General features: G+C 40.6%; 1 protein-coding gene across 3 annotated transcripts in view; it reads right to left on the reverse strand.

The window, feature by feature from the left end:
• Positions 1-19189, reverse strand: part of dnah5 (dynein, axonemal, heavy chain 5) — a 116349-nt gene that overhangs the window by 1157 nt on the left and 96003 nt on the right. For all 3 annotated transcript variants that reach the window (XM_031298634.2, XM_031298635.2, XM_031298636.2), the window contains 9 exons: positions 16899-17048; positions 15673-15918; positions 15167-15386; positions 13016-13221; positions 12409-12612; positions 9999-10214; positions 7395-7607; positions 6560-6712; positions 1699-1930 (listed from right to left, as the gene is read on the reverse strand). In XM_031298634.2, coding sequence (XP_031154494.1) covers positions 1699-1930; positions 6560-6712; positions 7395-7607; positions 9999-10214; positions 12409-12612; positions 13016-13221; positions 15167-15386; positions 15673-15918; positions 16899-17048 — 1840 coding nt within the window. The remainder of the gene's footprint in view (positions 1-1698; positions 1931-6559; positions 6713-7394; positions 7608-9998; positions 10215-12408; positions 12613-13015; positions 13222-15166; positions 15387-15672; positions 15919-16898; positions 17049-19189) is intronic.

Genomic DNA, 19189 nt, shown 5'->3' on the forward strand with positions numbered 1-19189 from the left:
GCCTACTTGTGGGAAAAGCTGGGAGGGGACAAGGTGTAAACAGACTGCATTAGGTGTATCATTGGATCATTAAAGGTCCTATGACATGCTGCTTTTTGGATGCTTTTATATAGGCCTTAGTGGTCCCCTAATACTGTATCTGAAGTCTCTTTCCCGAAATTCAGCCTTGGTGCAGAATTACAACCACTAGAACCAGTCCCACAATAAGCTTTACTTAGGATGTGCCATTTCTGTGTCTGTAGCTTTAAATGCTATTGAAGAGGAGAGAGGGGGGGCAAGGTGGAGGGTGGTGTGGTCTTGACCAACTGCCATGCTTCGCTCATTTGCAAGCCATGATGTCTCTCTCTTTCTCATGGGTGGGCCAAATTATCTGGGCGGGCAAAGCAGAGAAAGGGGAGGTAACCTTCCTCCTTATGACATCATATAGGGAAGATTCCAGATTGGCCCATCTGAGCTTTCATTTTCTCAAAGGCAGAGCAGGATACCCAGGGCTCGGTTTACACCTATCGCCATTTCTAGCCACTGGGGGACCATAGACAGGTTGGGGTAGAGCTTAGATCGGGCCCAAAAAAATCAAGCCTGACCCTACCCGAGCCTGTGCACGTTGCGTCTGAGCCCGGCCCCGCCCGACACATTAACTGTAATTATGAGCCCGAGCCCGATTTAAACCCGACAATTTTTTAATACGTGGGCCGTTATAACTGACGTTCTCAACTATAATTCCGAGTTGTTTGAACTACAGAAATCTGTTTAGAATTACTTAATAAATACCGGTGATGCAACAAGGACAAAGCATGTAAACTGCACTGTTTGTTTATTCAGAATGGAATGGATTGCAAATGGATCCGAATGAAGAAACGTTAAAAAAAAAACTCTACCCTAGCTCCCTCAGCCGAATAGTGTGGGTAACAGATCAAGGCAGCAACATAATCAAAGCCCTGGAACCTAATTAATACTGTCCTTCGCCACGGTCTGCATGCAACAGTGCTACAGATGGGGGAGACACAATGTAGCGCAGTTTACCTCACACTCAAGTCAGTGCAGGACATAGCCTACACCCAGAGCTACGGGAGAAGCTGGAGAGGCATAGCTTTCTCCCCACCGAATAAGGATAATAAATGATTAATGATTAAAAAAACACAAATGCTTGATCAAGGGCCCGGCCCAGCCCGAGAATAGCAGCGGAAAATATCGGCCTGGCCCGTGGGTCGGCTCGGGCTCGGGCAGAGACTCTAAACTCTAGGCTGGGGGAACTCATAATAATTAAAAAAAAAACTCAAAGTGAAATTTTCATGCCTTTAATTCATTTCCCAGGCAGCCTGGCTTGCAGGTGTCTGCTGGGGCCCCGTCTCTCTACTGCCTGTCTGAATTTAGTCTGGTCTTATCCAGAACAAACACTGTGCTTCATACGGCTGGTAATCTATTCCCAGACAAAATAAATAGCACTTAGTCTGCTTGACATTTAAATGTTACATCCATCCATTCTGACTGCGTGGGATGCAAATGTTGAGGAGAGAAGAGGGATAGACTGAGACTGACAAAGACTAGAAAGATTGATCATGTAAAGAAAGAAGACAGGATAAAAGTGTTTGCCTCGTCACATTAGAGTTTTCAATTCAGACACATTTAAATAAACTTTTTACTTTTTAATCTCAGGAAGCTTCCCTCCATCTAATGTTCTCAGGTAATCAATCTCACCATTATTCTCAGCATACATCCTGATCACAGGCATCATCTCGAAGAGGACTTTGGGTTTGGAGTCGATTAGTTTGCAGCTGCGGCGATCCCAGCCGGCTCCCTCCAGGTAGAGGCCGTAGACATACACTCCCTCTGCGGGGGGCTGGGTGATGTCGTCCTTCATCCATCTGGTCACTTCGTTGCACAGCACCATGCGGTCCAGGGCCCAGCCCTTGTTGGCCCGAGTGATCTCCTACAAGTGCAGGGACAAATCCACAGGTTCAGGCAATGATGTGGGCACTATAACAAGGCAGTGTAGTGAATGACAGAGCTGACATTTGTCAATTGTTTCCTCACAAAAAATCAATTCTGAGAACAGGGCTGTACTAGAGGTAAAATAAAGAAGCACTGTGCAGGGCAGATAAGTGCACTCCATCGATGGTGTTGTGTCAGATGCTGTGCCAACAGAAAGTAAATAAATCCTGTACCACTCAAAAACAGCAAGTGCAGAGTGCATTTTGAAAGAGGAAAAAACAAAACAGACAAAACCCTTATTGGGCAAAATTAAACAGATAGGGACTGACGATCAATGGCAAAGACAGACGGAAAAAGCCAGGAATTTGAGGCATCCAAAATATTAGGCTCGTTCGAGATGAGCCAGGCCTGTGCAGAATCGATCGCTGGCCATCGCCGTCCAATGCATGCCTGTTAGATTTGTGTCCGACTTGCTCTGAAGTCATGCACACGTGGGCAACAATAACCTCACAAGCTCAAGACGGCCCCAGTTGTTAGAGCCAGGCGCTGCAGTTGCTCTCCAATGACTGCAAGACCCAGGGCATGATGGGAAACACCTGGCTCACAGCTGATCTAAGAGCCTATTGGTTCAGAATTGACTCAAAAATATGACGTTTTATATAAACTTTTTGTTGTTTTTGAATTGGAGAGATTTTAATTATTTGTCTGATTTAAAGGCTTATTCTGTTCAGATCACATGTTGTGTAGCTTATGGCGATGTTTAGTAGTCAGACACTAAATAGACCTACGTTCAGATTACAGATCATATACTGTACAGTCTGTTGTACATTTAAATCAGCAACAGATCGCCTGTACAGCATTTTAAAAAGTTACTCTGTCATAAAAAAAAAAAACAACTGGACACTGCGTACAAGCTGATATATGGGTCTGATAACATTTTAATAAATCAGAATCGGACATAACAGGATGTGAGTGTTTCTGTGACTTCCTGTTCAGACTAAAGGCTGCTTGAAACGGCTGGAAACTGTCTGACTTGACCGCAGCTTTTTGTCACCGCCCCCGGCTGCTGCCACCTGAACCTGTCCATAACAGGCGAGGCACAGCTCATCTCGAACGAGCTTCCACCGAGGGGATAACAAATAACTAGAAGGCAGTAAGATCTGCAAACCTGACACCAATGCTACATTGTTTCCAATTCCTACTACTACTTACATTTCAAAGTCAATGCATTTGTCTGCCCTGAAAACATTCATCAGCCCTCAGGTCTCTATCTGGATCACCTTGGAAATCTGTTAAAGGTTTAAAGGAGATATACTGCTGACAAACGAAAAGACTAACTGGAATAAAAGTTAGATAACCTGCCTGGTGGAGGCCATAATATTTGGCAAGACATATTTACTTTATACTGAAAGGCATTAACAAAAACTGAAATAATTGACACTCCTGTGTGAAATAGAGGGCTCAGAAAATGCTTCCATTAAAAAGATGAGAAGAGATGAAGAAATGTGGGAGAAAATGCTAAAGAGCGAGCTGAGCCTCAAGTTAAAAGAAAAATACAGTATAACATACTTTAACATGTACATTTTATAAAAGAGTTCTCTGACTTCTTGGCCAGTATTATGACAGAGTTTTAATTGTTGGTGATTTTAATGTACATGTTTGTTGTCCCTCTAAACCACTTACTAAAGATTTTTTAGATATGATTGATACTTTTAACTTTGTTCAATATGTCAGTGGACCCACACAGGAACAGGAGCACACGTTAGATCTTGTGTTATCCTATGGTTTGCCCATTTTAAATATTCAGACAAAGGATGCTGTATTTTCCGATCACATGCCGGTTTTATTTGATTTTAACTTGTCTTAAATCTGAAAAAAATGCCCCTGCACGCCTAGGCCGTGTGTTTAAGCCGACTACTGCTGCTCAGCTTTCTTGTGTTTTTCAAAACTCATTTGATACTGGTCTCGTAGCTGACACAGAGAAATTAACTTCTTCCTTTCTCTCTACATGTGCTAGCATTCTTGACAATGTTTGTCCTCTAAAAGTTTTGCAACCCAAACCTAAATCTGAGCCATGGTTTAATGACACTACCCGTGCAGCTAGGAGAGAGTGCAGGAGAGCAGAGCGTCGGTGGAAAAAAGACAAGCTTCATGTATTTTATGAAATTTTAAAGGAAAGCTGGAGAACATATCAAAAAATAGTGAAAGCTGAAAAAAACAGACATCTAAAAGAACAAATTGTCCAAAATTTAAACAAACCACGTGCCCTTTTTAAAAGTATTGATTCAATTTTAAATTCACCCCAATCCTCTTGTTTGGAAGCTTCTTCTGAAGTCTGTGAGAATTTTTTACACTATTTTTTTAGACAAGATTGCCTCCATTAGAGCTCATATTTCTCCACCTGTATCCGACCCCTTTGAAATGCTGACCTGTTTAATAGTGTTTGATCAGTTTGAGCCCATGTCGCTTTCTTGCCTCAATAAATTAATCTTACAGCTCAAACCTTCAGTATGTCCTACGGACATTATCCCCCCTCACCTTTTTAAAGAGGTCTGGACCACTATAGGGCCAACTGTCCAAAAAATTATTAACAGCAGTCTGACTTCAGGAATTGTCCCAGCTTATTGCAAGGAGGCAACTGTACCTCTAATTAAAAAGCAAAATCTGGACACTACCATTCTAGCTAACTACCGACCGATATCAAAGCTTCCTTTTATTTCTAAAATCTTAGAAAAAATTGTTTTTGCACAATTACAATCCTATTTAGATACAAATGGTATTTTACAAATTTTTCAGTCTGGTTTTAAAGCCTTTCATAGTACCGAGACTGCACTTTTAAGAGTTTTTAATGATCTTTTATTAACTGCAGACCGCGGGGACTCAGCTATTCTTGTGCTTTTAGACCTTACTGCTGCTTTCGACACAATAGATCACGCCATTCTTATCTCTCGCCTTGAGGACTGTGTAGGCATCCATGATACTGCCCTGCAGTGGTTCAGATCGTATTTATCTGACCGATTTTTTTCTGTAAAACTTGGTGACTCTACATCATCTATCGCTCCCCTTCTCTGTGGAGTCCCTCAAGGCTCAGTTCTTGGACCACTACTGTTCTCTTTGTACCTTCTCCCTCTTGGAAATATTTTTAAAAAACATGGTATTTCCTACCATCTTTATGCGGATGACTCGCAAATCTACTTAACACTGAGAAGAGATGCAAATGGTTCCCTGACTCCTTTACTTGAATGTCTCAAGGATATTAAAACCTGGATGTCTTTTAACTTTTTAAATTTAAACGAAGACAAAACTGAGATCATTGTGTTTGGACCCAGCCGGGTTTGTGACTCCACTCCCGTAAACCTTGGTTCCCTGCAGCAATATGTGAAGCCAGTAGTTACCAATTTAGGAATTAAAATTGACAGTGATTTTAAGCTTGACAAGCAGATAAACATGGTGGTTAAATCTAGTTTTTATCAATTGAGGCTTTTAGCCAAAATTAAACCTGTTCTATCTTTTAAAATTTTTGAACAAGTGATTCATGCTTTTATTTCGACCCGTTTGGACTACTGTAATGCACTTTACATTGGTGTGAACCAAACTTCCCTTTCACGCCTACAGTTAATCCAAAATGCAGCTGCTCGTCTGCTAACAGGAACCCGGAAACACAAACACATTACACCCATTTTGTCCTCACTCCTCTGACTCCCTGTATATTTTAGAATACATTTTAAGATTTTAATGTTTGTCTTTAAGTCGCTAAATGGGTTGGCACCTCAGTACATTTCTGAGCTCCTGCACATTCACACCTCGTCAAGGTCATTGAGGTCTGGGGATCAGGGATCTGGGGATCGGCTGAAGACCAAAGGCGACTGCTCTTTTTCAGCAGTTGCTCCCAAATTGTGGAATGATTTACCACCGCACATTAAAGCTGCGCCCACCCTCCACACCTTTAAATCTCGTTTAAAAACATATTTCTATTCCCTGGCTTTTGATTCACCATGAGGCTTTTGATTCACCATGAGGCTTTTGATTCACCATGAGAGCTGCTGTGGTCTTCGCTGTCGCTGTCATTGTTGATGTTATATTATTTACATTTATTATCTTTGTAAAGCACTTTGGTAACCTTGTTGTTTGTTTAAATTGTGCTATATAAATAAAGTGGATTGGATTGGATTGTTAACTACAGCGTGCATGCTCTAAAATGCATATTATCGCTCACTAAAAAAAAGTTAAATAGAAATCTAGTCAAGTCAATTATTCATAAAGCCTAATCTAGATACATTTCTGGATTTTAAAACAATGTAGAATAATAATATAGATAAATGAACAACAGGGGCATGACTAAATCTGGATTAAGTAGGGTTAAACATTCAGATTACATCCCTCTGTAATATTCACTTCCCCCCATATTAATATAAATTTATTAGAAAACAAAGGTGTGTGTGTGTGTGTGTGTGTGTGTGTGTGTGTGTGTGTGTGTGTGTGTGTGCGCGTGTGTGTGTGAGTGAGTGAGTGAGTGAGTGAGTGAGTGAGAATGTGGCCGTGTGACTGCTTCTCCCTCAGTGTGCCATCTGTTCTCCTCCCCAGCGGTGGCTAAGTAGATTAGGTAGCCATGATGCCGTGTGTGTACCTGTCTCATGGCTGTCAGGAAGCCCTGCGGGTTGAACAAGCCTGTCATCCAGAAGCAGTTGGGCCGCCCTTCAAAGATCCAAGCCTGGAACTGCCGGTTCCGCTCAAGTAACTCTGTGAACCAGAACCCCAGGGTGCTGGAGGCCCATGATGCCTGAAAAACAAAGACAAATGAATCAAAACATTACAATGAAACACAGAAAACTGTCATCCAGACGGATCAGAGGAGAAGACAACAGGGAGACATGAAATGGATTGTGAATCACCACGTGGTCAACAATAGAATTAAAAAACAACAAAACACAGTCAAGTTGAGACAAATGGGCCAAAAGCAGATAGTACTGCAGGCAGAAAAAAATCTGAATTCAAGCCGGGAAGCCATTCAGTTTAAATTATTCTAATGAGGTAATGTTTGTGAGAGCACAACTTGAATGCCAACTGAATTATTCCTATATAAGATACGGGAAAAGTCATGCTAAGTCATACTTTCGTTTTCTCTTGCTTTCCTCTCAATATTAATATTGAAGCAAGAGTCACTTTCATTAATCAATGAAATTGATTTGTGTGCTGTAGATAGAGTTTTAAAATAAAATACAACTAAAACAGGTACAAATAAAAGGTAAGGAGCATCAGTGTGGGCTAAAGAGAAAGTAAATAAAAATTGAATTGAATTGAAAGTAGAGGTTGAGTAATGATGATGAGGTACAAATCTAATGTTCTCAGAAACAAGGAAAGCTTTGATTTACTTTAGGACTACAATAACAGAGAAATTATACGTTGTACTTGCACAGTAATGTAAATAAGTAAATGTATCATTCAAGGCAATTCTCTCAAACCTTTTTCCAGCGGGAAGGAATGCGCGCATCGTACATGCAATCCAGGGCGTCCCGCAGATTCTCGCTCATGATGATGGTCCCATCGATAGCCAACTTGAGGTCTGTCAGGGTGTTTCGGACCAGAACTATCACCCTCTGCATTCGATCGATCTCCTGACGCAGGAAGATGTTCATTGGCTGGAAAGGACCCATCTTCTGGAGGCGCTCTCTCACCTGGTTACGTTTAAATTAAAGTGACTATATGTAACTTCATTTAATTTTTGGCTTCATTTTTATGAAGCTCTGTCATTTGTCATACAATGATCTTAAATGACCTGTAACAGCAAACGAGTCTAACAGTGAAAAGAACGCCATTTTTATATAGTTATTTAGTAAGGCCTCTGCCCAGGTTTGATTTTTCCCGCGCAATCACAGAATGATTTGCGGCAGGTAGACGGCGCTACAGTAACACATTCTGATGGGTCACAGATTTCTTTGTAACACCAGAAAGCCTGTGTTAGCGTATCCAGCCTTTTGAGCCGGGTAATAGGAAACAGGAGATTTCTTTATATAGGCCTAATTGTATTTTAATGTTATTTTACTTAAGTTATCTGCTGTAGTTATCGCTAATACTGGGGCAGGACCACCACAGAAAAGAAGGAAAATTAAACGAAGAACTAATAGCTAAAAAGGAAAGTGAAAGACAAAAGGCAAGGCCTCAGGTATGTAATATGTCTATTTCATTCATAAAATAACTTTACAATGCGTGATGTGGTTGTACGTCAGTAGCCGACATTAAAGGTCCCATGGCATGAAAATTTCACTTTATGAGGTTTTTTAACATTAATGTGAGTTCCCCCAGCCTGCCTATGGTCCCCCAGTGGCTAGAAATGGCGATAGGTGTAAACCGAGCCCTGGGTATCCTGCTCTGCCTTTGAGAAATGAAAGCTCAGATGGGCCGATCTGGAATCTTCCCTTTATGACGTCATAAGGAGAAAGGTTACCTCCCCTTTCTCTGCTTTGACCGCCCATGAGAAAGAGAGAGACATCATGGCTTGCAAACAAGCAAAGTGGCAGTTGGTCAAGGCCACACCCCCACCCTCCACCTTGCCCCCCCCCTCTCCTCCTCAATAGCATTTAAAGCTACAGACACAGAAATGGCACATCCTAAAGAAAGCTCATTGTGGGACTGGCTCTAGTGGCTGTAATTCTGCACCAAGGCTGAATTTCAGGAAAGAGACTTCAGATACAGTATTAGGGGACCACTAAGGCCTATATAAAAGCATCCAAAAAGCAGCATGGCATAGGACCTTCCATTTAGTGCAGACGTTTTATCCCTTTTACTCCGTTTTTGTGTTGGCTTACTATTTTTTTTTCCCCTTGTCCCACTGTAACGTTACTTGTGTAAAGCGTTTCATGAAATGCGCTATATAAATCTAAGTTATTATTACGGTGGTTGCTACAGCAATCTCTTAATGCTATGGCTCGTGACACAGTGACAGTGATAACCCGGTTTAGCTCACGATACATCCAAAGTAGGCTAAGTTACCGTATGCAACACTTGAAATGCAATGATGCATCTGTAACTTATTCTTTTATTGTAATGAATGATTTTCTGTCAGAGCAAAACATTCAGTGCTAACTCTGTAATACAGTGGGCAATACAGCACCGTAAAGAAAAGACCTGTACGACAGCAGGTGTGGTAAAAACACTACCACATTTGTCCAAAGCGGCTGCTAGAATCAACACAAACTGAAAGTTACATATAGCCCCTTAAAAAAGAAGATGGAACTTAAATGAATCTCCTTAAGGTTGTATAATGCATGGAGTGAAAATGCATGATCACACACAGGCTTTGCTATATCGATACAAACAAAACTCACAATGCTCACAAGCTGGAAATGTACCTGAAATCACTAATATTCTGTTTACCCCCACTCTACAAACAAGCTTCTTAAAATAAAAGTTAAATGTTGCATAAGCTTTTCTCCTTATCTGCATAATACAAACTGTTCACATGCTTCAGGTGCAAACTGAGCAAAGGATGTGAGGTTTCTATAGTCACCACATTTGTAAGGAACGGAAAAGAACAGGAACGATGGATTATATTAATTAATTGTTGTTTCTTTTAAAATGCATACCATGATATATTTGTCTTATTTTTATGTTTACATTTCTGTATTTCTCTCCATTCGTTTTGGCATTTTAAAATAATTTAGTTGGGGCTTTAAACAGAGAGACAGCCGGCAGATAGATAGAAGTGAAAGTGGTTGAGACGCGGTGTGGCATGCAGTGACAGGTTTTCCATGACGAGCTTTGCACCTCACCTTTGAAAAGTCAGTCTTGTCTCATTTTCTCTTAATTGACAAAAGGAGAGAAAACCCCAAATAAAACAAAGCGTGCAAAATTCAGCTATTTCTAGTCTTCTTTTCTCTCTGTCTCTCACTGTCTCAAACACAACCTTCCATCACCCCACCAACACACATCCCACCTCTCTGACTGTAACACACCAATGTGAATGGGGGAACATGTTGCTTCAGTCACCTCAAATACTCACCACAGGCTGTTCATGGTGCACTCATGCACACACACACACACACATCGGTACATTCACACAGGCTTACTTCAAAAGGTACATAGTCAGGAGGCAGTTTCTCCAGCATGTCGTCAGCCAGCCTGGACACCACAGCCTCTCTGGTTTCCCCTCTGCCTGATGAGCTATCTTTAGGCTGAATACTGAGGATGGTGTCCAGTACGTCCTTGGCCAGCTTACTCTGGTAGGTTATGTCTGCGTTCGGGTGGAGGCCGAACACCTCTGGAGTGTCATATGCTGGCAGGCACTGTAAAAGAGAGACCACAACTGTTATTGAACTAGAGGTCACATCAGCTCTCAGAGCATTAGTGAAAATATTTTCAGAAAGAAATAGCCGAGATGCATTCTCTTTACTCTCACAAGTGCTGTGAGGCTACCTTAGTGCCCCCATGGAGCAGCTTATCAATTTCCACTGAAACAGGCTGGCAGAGCTTATGGGTGAAACAGTCTCGAGGAATAGATATTTATGTGCTGCTTTTTTCTTGTTCTTATTGAGAACACAGGTATCTTATTGAGGGTTGGTTACCTCTTTTTTAACTCGGTTTCAAAAAAAAAGAATTCCCTCTGCACTGCAGTTTTGGTCACTGCTAAGCCTGTGATGAACTTACCGCACCGGTAACACTTTATAATAACCACCACTAATACAGTAAATGGTAAATATTGAAAAATTGATAGTTAATTAAACTTTAGTTAATAGTTATTTTACTGTTAACAAACACTTAAATGATCATTAATAACTTGACACTGAGGAAAGAAGTTCAGTGACTCTGTAGCAGTTAATACCAATTTCCCAGCGGGTCTCATGGGATACATAATTTAACAATGTGGAAGTATATCAGAGTTGATTATTTCTTGACAAGGTCAGGTCGCTTAAGAAATCCACAGAAGAAACAAAAAAAAAAAGAAAAAAAAAAAAGCAAACTGGGTCACCAATATGGTTTATTTATACTAATGACCTAATAAGGGTTTTACAGCTGTCACTGAGGACATTTTAATTGGGGTCAAATCTAGGTCTTTGGATTAAAACCAGGGCCAACGTTTCTTTAGGATATTTGAATTTTAAAAGTGACTCAAGAAGTGAGCTGATGTCAAAGCAAAGGCAGGGTTGCTTTAATTGGTTTAAAGACATCTTGCAGTAATGTCTCTCTCAATGACGACAGGAAAATGGACCATCTGATACTGCAGTGTGACTAATGATTCCTTAAAACTGCAAACAAACTTTGTACTTTGTAATGGCTGCACAAACCTTCATTATGAGCAACAATGTCATGTAAACAAAGCCACTCAAAACCAAAGATAGATCCAATATTTTGTAAGCTTTGTTTTATTTTAGGGAAACCTCTCTTTGCCTCTCTTTCAAGAATGCTGTAATGGCGTGAAACTGCAATTAGCCCACAGCAAGAGTATCATCTGTGCATGTTAGCACGTTTTCACAAACACCGTTTTGTTTCTTGATGTATGTCGTCATTGGCTAGTCTATCTTTCAAACATCAATCACACTGTGCAATCAAATATAGTCACACATCAGAAGAGAGTCTGGCTAATACACAGAGAACAATGGGAGGTGATGAAGAGAGATTTACTGGGTGCTGTAAAGAAAAGCCTTTGTCCCTCGCTGTGGTCATTTATTTTCTCTCAAGGAATTTTAGCTTAGTTCCTGTCTGTCAAAAGTGTGGACACACACACACAACCTGTGTTCTGTTGTGTATTTTGTCTATACAGATACACTCAAAACGTGTGTACACCCTAAGTTTGTGTTTGAATGTTGTGCCTGTGTGCATTTACACGTGTGAGTGTGTGTGTTCTCCAAAGGCTGTGTTTGTTATTTCAGAGGTCATGCAGAGGAATAAGCTTGCTGAGCCTGGCAGCCCTGAACATCCATCATAATGAAACTAGCTTTAATGAAACTAGCCTAGGAACTGCCCCCAGACATACACACACAGTGCACACACACAGCGCACACACAGCGAGCGCGCACACACGCGCACACACACACACACACACACACGTTAAGCACACAAGCACATAAATAAATCATACATAATCTGTAATTAAATGAGCATGCTTGCATTTGATCTAAACATCCCACATGGCAGCCTGTATCTAGATGTGACAAGAGTGCAGTGTGTCAGCGTCCTGTCTTCAATGTTGCTCTTTTCACTGTTTATGATATCACTAAAAGCTGACAGCATAGAAAAAAACTCAAACGGCAACACGACACATGCAGAATTTTTAACAAAAAGGTAGAAAGATAGGGTACGAATGTGCAAACATACATGAAATCTTCAAGACAGTGTCCCTTATCAGAAACTGACAGTGACATTTTACAGCAACGTGTCCAGTCATACAGATGGCTTTAAGTTTTTTTCTATTATTTGTAGAAGCCAGATACAGTGGTAAAGTGTGAAAAGTTAACCATTCTCCATCTCAGTGTGCCTCACCTGAATGTATGTCAGATACTGGTCAACACTGGAGCATTTCGGGATGCTGTAGCCTCTGTAGAAGTAGAAGGCAGGGCCAAACATGTCCTCACTGAACCACACCTTGGCAAAGGTGTTGAGGAGGCGCTTGTCATAGTCATCAGTCACACGGCCACCATATTGAATCTCTCCGATCATGTACCGCACTGTGGTCCATGAAACACCCTGAAGAGGTATGAAAAAGTGAATATAAGATGACGGCAAATACAATTCGTGAAATGGTTACAGTTGTTGAAGAGGCAAAAAGAGTTGATAAATGTGTAATTTGATTTGTGCAGTGTATTGTGAGGAGACTGGAAATACCATGGAGAAGGTAGACTGTACTCTCTCATGTTATGCACAGCTTTAACAGTGTGGTTATTATTTCTGTTTTGCATGTTCATGAAAGTTGGATGTGACACTTCACTTCTCAAATACACAGCATTTTAAACCATAATTGCTCTGAAAGTTTGCACTCAAAACTATTTGTACTGAATCTTACTGTTGTTGGTAGCTGTTAAATATGTGTTTGTTCATATAGAGGTGTACATTGTAGTTTGCTTAGCACTAGAGAAGAGTCATCTCCTACCTTTTTTATATCCATGTCATCAAGGTGGTTTTGAACAAACTGGACTGTGGCGTTGAAGTCGGCCTGGTTGAACTCATAGGGGATGTTCCATCCCAGAGGCCCATACTTCCTCCTCTCCTGTACTGTGCTGTGGAGAAATGCCACTCCATACAGCATTGGCTTCCACTGCACCATGTTACTGACATCCAGAAGGTCCTGGTTTATACCTGGTGAGGGATATATGGATGAACACATGAGCAGCCCTCTTCAACAGGAGAGTGAAAGCAATACATAATGATTGTGGTTCTATCAGCTTTTGAGGTCAACATTTGGATCTACAATCCAAAGCCTTCCAGCTATGGAAAGTTTGTTACAGTACTTCTACTATAGCAGACTTGGAAGGCATCAATACATTAGGAACAAAAATGGGTGCATATTCCTCTGAAAAATAACTTTAAACTGATGTTTAGTCTGAAGGAACACGTTATTTACATCAGGGGTCTTCAACGTTTTTTAAGGCAAGGACCTCTTAACTGAGAGAGACGGATCATGGGCCCCCTACTACAGATATTGTATAAAATGAAGTTGCATATTAAACTGGGCCTACAATAATGTGTGGGTGGCATAAAGCCTTCTTATATACCATTTTAGTACATAGAATACTAAGCTTATAAAATATTAATTGTTGGCATGATTTTATAAATCATGTTTTAATGTTATGGATACATATGTTGGATTGGATGTTGGATTCATGTTGACATTTACATTTTTGACACAACATTATGCAAATTATTATACATTATACCATAATTTGGCGGGCCCCCCTGCAGTAACTCTGAGGACCCCCTAGCGGTCCCGGACCCCCTGTTGAAGATCTCTGATTTACATATTTGCTGAGTGAATCACTTTTATCAAATTGGTTTAAACATTTTAAGATGGAGCAATTTCCAAAACTCCATATATGACTTACTGTATATATATTGTAGGCACACTTTTATCTTAGCATAATGCAAGTTGTCCTTTTACCCTCTTTAAATAAAAACACAAACCACGTGTTTCAGCTTGTTTAAAAAAATCACAAACTTTACAGACTTTTGGTACTCGGGTGTAAAATACATGAATTAAGCAGCAGCAGCATAAAAAATGTATTTAATTGATATGTGACTTATTGAAGGTCATAAGGAGTGTGTGTATGTGTGCGCATCCACAAATTAGTTGTTTACACATGTACACATCAAGAATAATAAGACACCCTCTTCTAAATTCTCATTATTGTGTTACTTCCTCTATCTCGCTCACACAGACAGACACGTCTGATCCCCCTGTAATGATAAACTAAGGATCAATATGTTGACATTTTACTTTATTTCCACCATATTTATGCCTAACAAAATGTTCAGGCTGGACCACTGTATTGATTCAGGGCAGGACGTGTGCATCTATATTCTTAATACAGCCTCAACACTCTCACCTTGCTCAGCAAAATAATAGATTAAAGTGGCCATATTATGCTCATTTTCAGGTTCATAATTGTAATTTGAGATTGTATCAGAATAGGTTTACATGGTTTAATTTTCAAAAAACACCATATTTGTTGTAATGCACATTGCTGCAGCACCTCTTTTCACCCTGTGTCAGGTCTCTGTTTTAGCTACAGAGTGAGACATCTCAAGTTCTGTAACGTCTTTGTTGGCAGTCGCACATGCGCAGTAGCTAGCTAAGGATTACATGAGCTAGTTAGCTGTTTCTCCAACTTTGGCCTGTACAAGGCAGGATTAGCCGTGAGACTTCTTCTAAACGAGGGCGCACTTCCAACTTTGCGTGTAATACCTGCAGAACAGGGACATGTAAGTAGTTCTATACAATTTATTTTGTAGATTAGGGTGAATTTGTGTGTGTTGTAGCAGTGTTTTGCCATTGAGAACGAGCTAGCATGCTAACGGTTAGCCCCCTCATTTCGGCTAGTTATGTAGAATGAAGGCAGGACACATTCAGAAACCCGTATCTCACTCAAAACAGCATGGATTGGATTGTCATTGCATGGACACAAAATAACACCCCAAATCCCAGAAAAAGTGATTTTTTCATAATATGGGGACTTTAAGAATTCTGGACCTCTGATTAATTATGTTTTACTTTAAGCTGAACTAAACTGAACCAAACTGGCCCCACCTCCATAGGTCCTCTTAAGCCCCGCCTTGAGGCCCTGTGGTGGTTCGTTGGTGAACTTGATTGACATCTGCAGAAGGGTGATGGGGAAGTGTCTGTGGACCTCTGTGGTCATCCAAAGACGGAAGCTGTCATGGACAAAGTCTGTCTCTGTCACCGTGTCCATTAGCTCATCCATGAAGTCCAGACCCAGGTGGCAGTTCTGGAGTAAGGCCCAGCCACCCTGAGGACAAATAATGAGAGTAATGGTTATCATCTATATCAAGGACTGCAAAGTGATGATGTAGTCGAGATAAATATATATATATATATATATATATATATATATAAAGGTCTTTTTGAACTAACTCTGAAAAGGATGGTCTGTCTGTAAGGGATCAAAGAGCTTAAATACATTTAAGAAACACATTTTTCAGAGACAGAGCACCTTGCTGTCTAGTCAGAAACAACTGTTCTACTGCTACATTGAGTGATGCAAAATAGCAGTAAAGCTCACACCACTGACTCACATTAGCCATGGTCTGCTGTAGAAGCTTGCGGGCATGGACTTCTTGTCCTTGTCCCATGGAGACATATCGGGTCTCAATCTTTAGCCTCTTCCCCAGCGCAATGATGGAGTCGGTTGGATCTGAGCCCATTGACAGGAAGCAGATGAGAGGTGTTCTTGGGTCTGATTCCTCCCACGTCTTCTCCAAGTCAAGAATCACCCCTTCAGTGTACTTCTCCCCCATTGCGTCCATTATGTATTTTCGGGCCTAGAGGAGAAAGGGAAAGTAACAAGGCAAAGAAGACATATTAACACTAAACATTGGAATACATTTACTTTCTGGAAGGCTGAGAACTGAGTGACTAGTTCAAAGGATTTTTTTTACTGGCTTGCTCTTTTTAGTAAACAGTAAAGGTTGCTGCTGGAGGTCAAACAAGGATGACTGCTGGACTGTTTGTGAGTGCAACTAAATAAATTCCACTCCAGGCTCGTTTGCAGTGGACCAAAAAACTACCCATCAGTAAGAAGTGAATGTCCATTAGCCATTGTAGATATGCAGGCTCAGTGAGCAGAGAGAGAGCTGTTACACTAAATGTATTCCACTTGTCCCTTCAAGGAGAGACTTTGCCAAGGGAGATGTTACTGTAGATTAAGATATTTTTAGACTCTTACGCTTTACTGACCCCAGTCTAATTAATACAAGTAAACCAGCATCTATTTCCCTGTCTTGACCCTTCAATTGATTAAGAATATACTGCTTTAGGCAAGGCAATTATTTTATATTTTATACAGGAGGCAGACTCAATCTGCTTCACAATAAAAAGGTCATACAATAAAACAGGATTTAAAAGAATGTATAAAAACATTTAAACGAGTTTAGCAGAAAAGCAAAGTTCAACACAAACGTTTTAGGCTACTCTGTTGTTTTTGTTTCATGGTAATTTATTAATTTGAACCTAAGCTACAGTATGACTGCATCTTACTGTTGCAAATTCATGATGTGAATTCAAAACTGTGGGAATTACTGTTCACTATGAAAAGTGAAAGTAAATGTATTAGGATTAAGCTGAGAGAATTTTTTAGGCCACCAGATCCTTGTATTCTGTAACCAACTACACACACACACGCACGCACGCACGCACGCACGCACGCACGCACGCACACACACACACACACACACACACACACACACACACACACACACACACACACACACACACACACACACACAGACGTGTCTTTTCTTACCTGTGCGATGGTCCTGTCTGGACACCAGCAGCGTATCAGGAGCAGGCGTCGAAAACAGTCGAGAGCCTGATCGTATGAGTTTGGGACCACCTCCTCCTCTGGGGCCTCCTTGTCAAACCATGACTTCCACTGTTTCTCGTTACGACTTATCTGAAAGAAATGTAATGTTGAATGAAACTGCTTCCCACTACATCAAATCTGGACAGAAGGAAAAAATGCAGAAAGAAAATCAATACATACTACAGGCAAACGCATGTAGAGACACACACCTTGATGGTTAAAAACAGCACCACAATTAAATCTATCACTAGCAAAAAGAAAGATGAAAACTAAGATCAAAAGTATCTTACATTTTTATTTAATATTGAAATTCACTGTGCACTCTCCAAGATGCACACCACAAATTGTCTTAATGTGCTTACAGATAATGATGAACATGTGGCTGTCTGCACTTTTCTGTACCTGTACAGCATGTTTGGATACTGATTATAACTATTTTTGTCCCTCCTTCAAAACTTACACAAGGAAATACAGGCTGCAAAACATTAAGTTCAAGCCAAAACCAACAAAACTTTAACACATAACCAGAACTACAGTACCGTATTGACAATGTCCTTTATGGAAATGCATTGACATACAGTATATGTCTTAAATATGGAAAATGCTCCTAATCATTTCACAACAAACCACAGGTCCTTGAATGCAGCTTCCATTGAATCCACGTAAACATGTTCTTTCAAAAACAGATATTAATGCTTGATAGCACCACATATGCATATATCCTCTGACATCACGTAGCCTGCTAATCACTGTGTTTACATGCACACAGGACACCAGGTTACTGGGAGAAATTAAGTTAAAGCAGGAAATCAGAGATGGCGTTTACAGTGCATGGATCACAATAACCTGGTAACTAACCGCTATTCAAATGCAGCTGGTCAGTAATCAGATTTACCCTCAACCAACTTTTTTTAACCCTGGCGTGTATTAGTGATTTGTGATGCAGCTTAACAGCCTGAAGTGTTTCGCATTTGGACAGAGGACAGGCCTTATAGGGAAAAAGCACACATGTTTTTTTTTCTTAGTGTCGGCATCTGTTTGGATTTTTACAAATCTAATGTTCAGCTGTGAAACCTTACATGTTCATTTTGGCTACTGTTTTAGTAAGTTAGTAGTTATTTTGGATTTAAGGACAAATTGCTACAAGTACATATTTCCTTTCAATTATCCACTGATGTCACAGCGATACATCCCCTGTTTTAGTCTCTTTCATTAATATGAGCACATTTAAAACCTTGTTAGAAACCCAGATGCATGGACAATAAATCAGGTTTCTCCAACAGAAATAAAGCTGTGTTAACCAGGTCGTAGTAGAAAGCTGACAGTTTAAATAAATTTACATCATCATCCCATTTCTAGGGGACATTCTAACTACTTTACTTAAGGTTAAAGTTATATTATAAAGATGTTAAATGGCTCTGTGGGTCATTATGAAATGGAGTGCATCTTATTTAATGAGCATTTATTTGGGAATGTGAAGCAATCACCTGCTTTACATTCATATAGTGGAACACATTTTAGAGTGCTCGTCTACTAATAGTAAGTTCGGCGGTTCGATCCCTGGCCCCTGCAGTCTACATGTGAAAGTGTGCCTGGGCAAGATACTGAACCCCAAATTGCTCCCGTTGGCTTTTCCATCGGTGTGTGAATGTGCGTGAATGTTTATCTGATGAGCAGGTGGCACCTTGTGTGGCAGCCTCGGCCACCAGTGTATGAATGTGTGTGTGAATGGGGTGAATGGTGCCTGTAGTGTGTAAAGTGCTTTGAGTGGTAGCTAAGAGTAGAAAAGCGCAGTCCATTTACCATTCACAACTGAGAGCTGATTGTCTTTGTCTATTAGCCACTGAGCAGCTCCACTTTAAGGGCTTCAGTGAAGAGCACATTAACAGTAGTTGTTGATAGAGGAGAGTGTCCCACACAAATGTCTAAGCTAAATGAACTTGAACAACAATGCTAAAATGGTTGCTTGAATATGATGTTTGTGCGTTTTATGTGTGAAATAAGGTGCATCTGCGTGATGTGTGTAGTACAGTTTTGTTTGTAGTGTGAAGACAGAGTCAAAAGGGCTCAGGTTTTGTCTGTCTATTCTGGGTGGACTGACATCATAATACTGTCCTCGCCTTGTTCTTATGGGAAGACCGATTTCATTAAACAAAGAACTGTTAATCCACCTCTCCCTGTTCTTCATCCACATACAAACGTGTATTTGTGCATGTGAAGGAATACAAAGG

Source organism: Sander lucioperca, chromosome 10, assembly GCF_008315115.2.
Source record: "Sander lucioperca isolate FBNREF2018 chromosome 10, SLUC_FBN_1.2, whole genome shotgun sequence".
Classification (NCBI taxonomy): Eukaryota; Metazoa; Chordata; class Actinopteri; order Perciformes; family Percidae; genus Sander; species Sander lucioperca.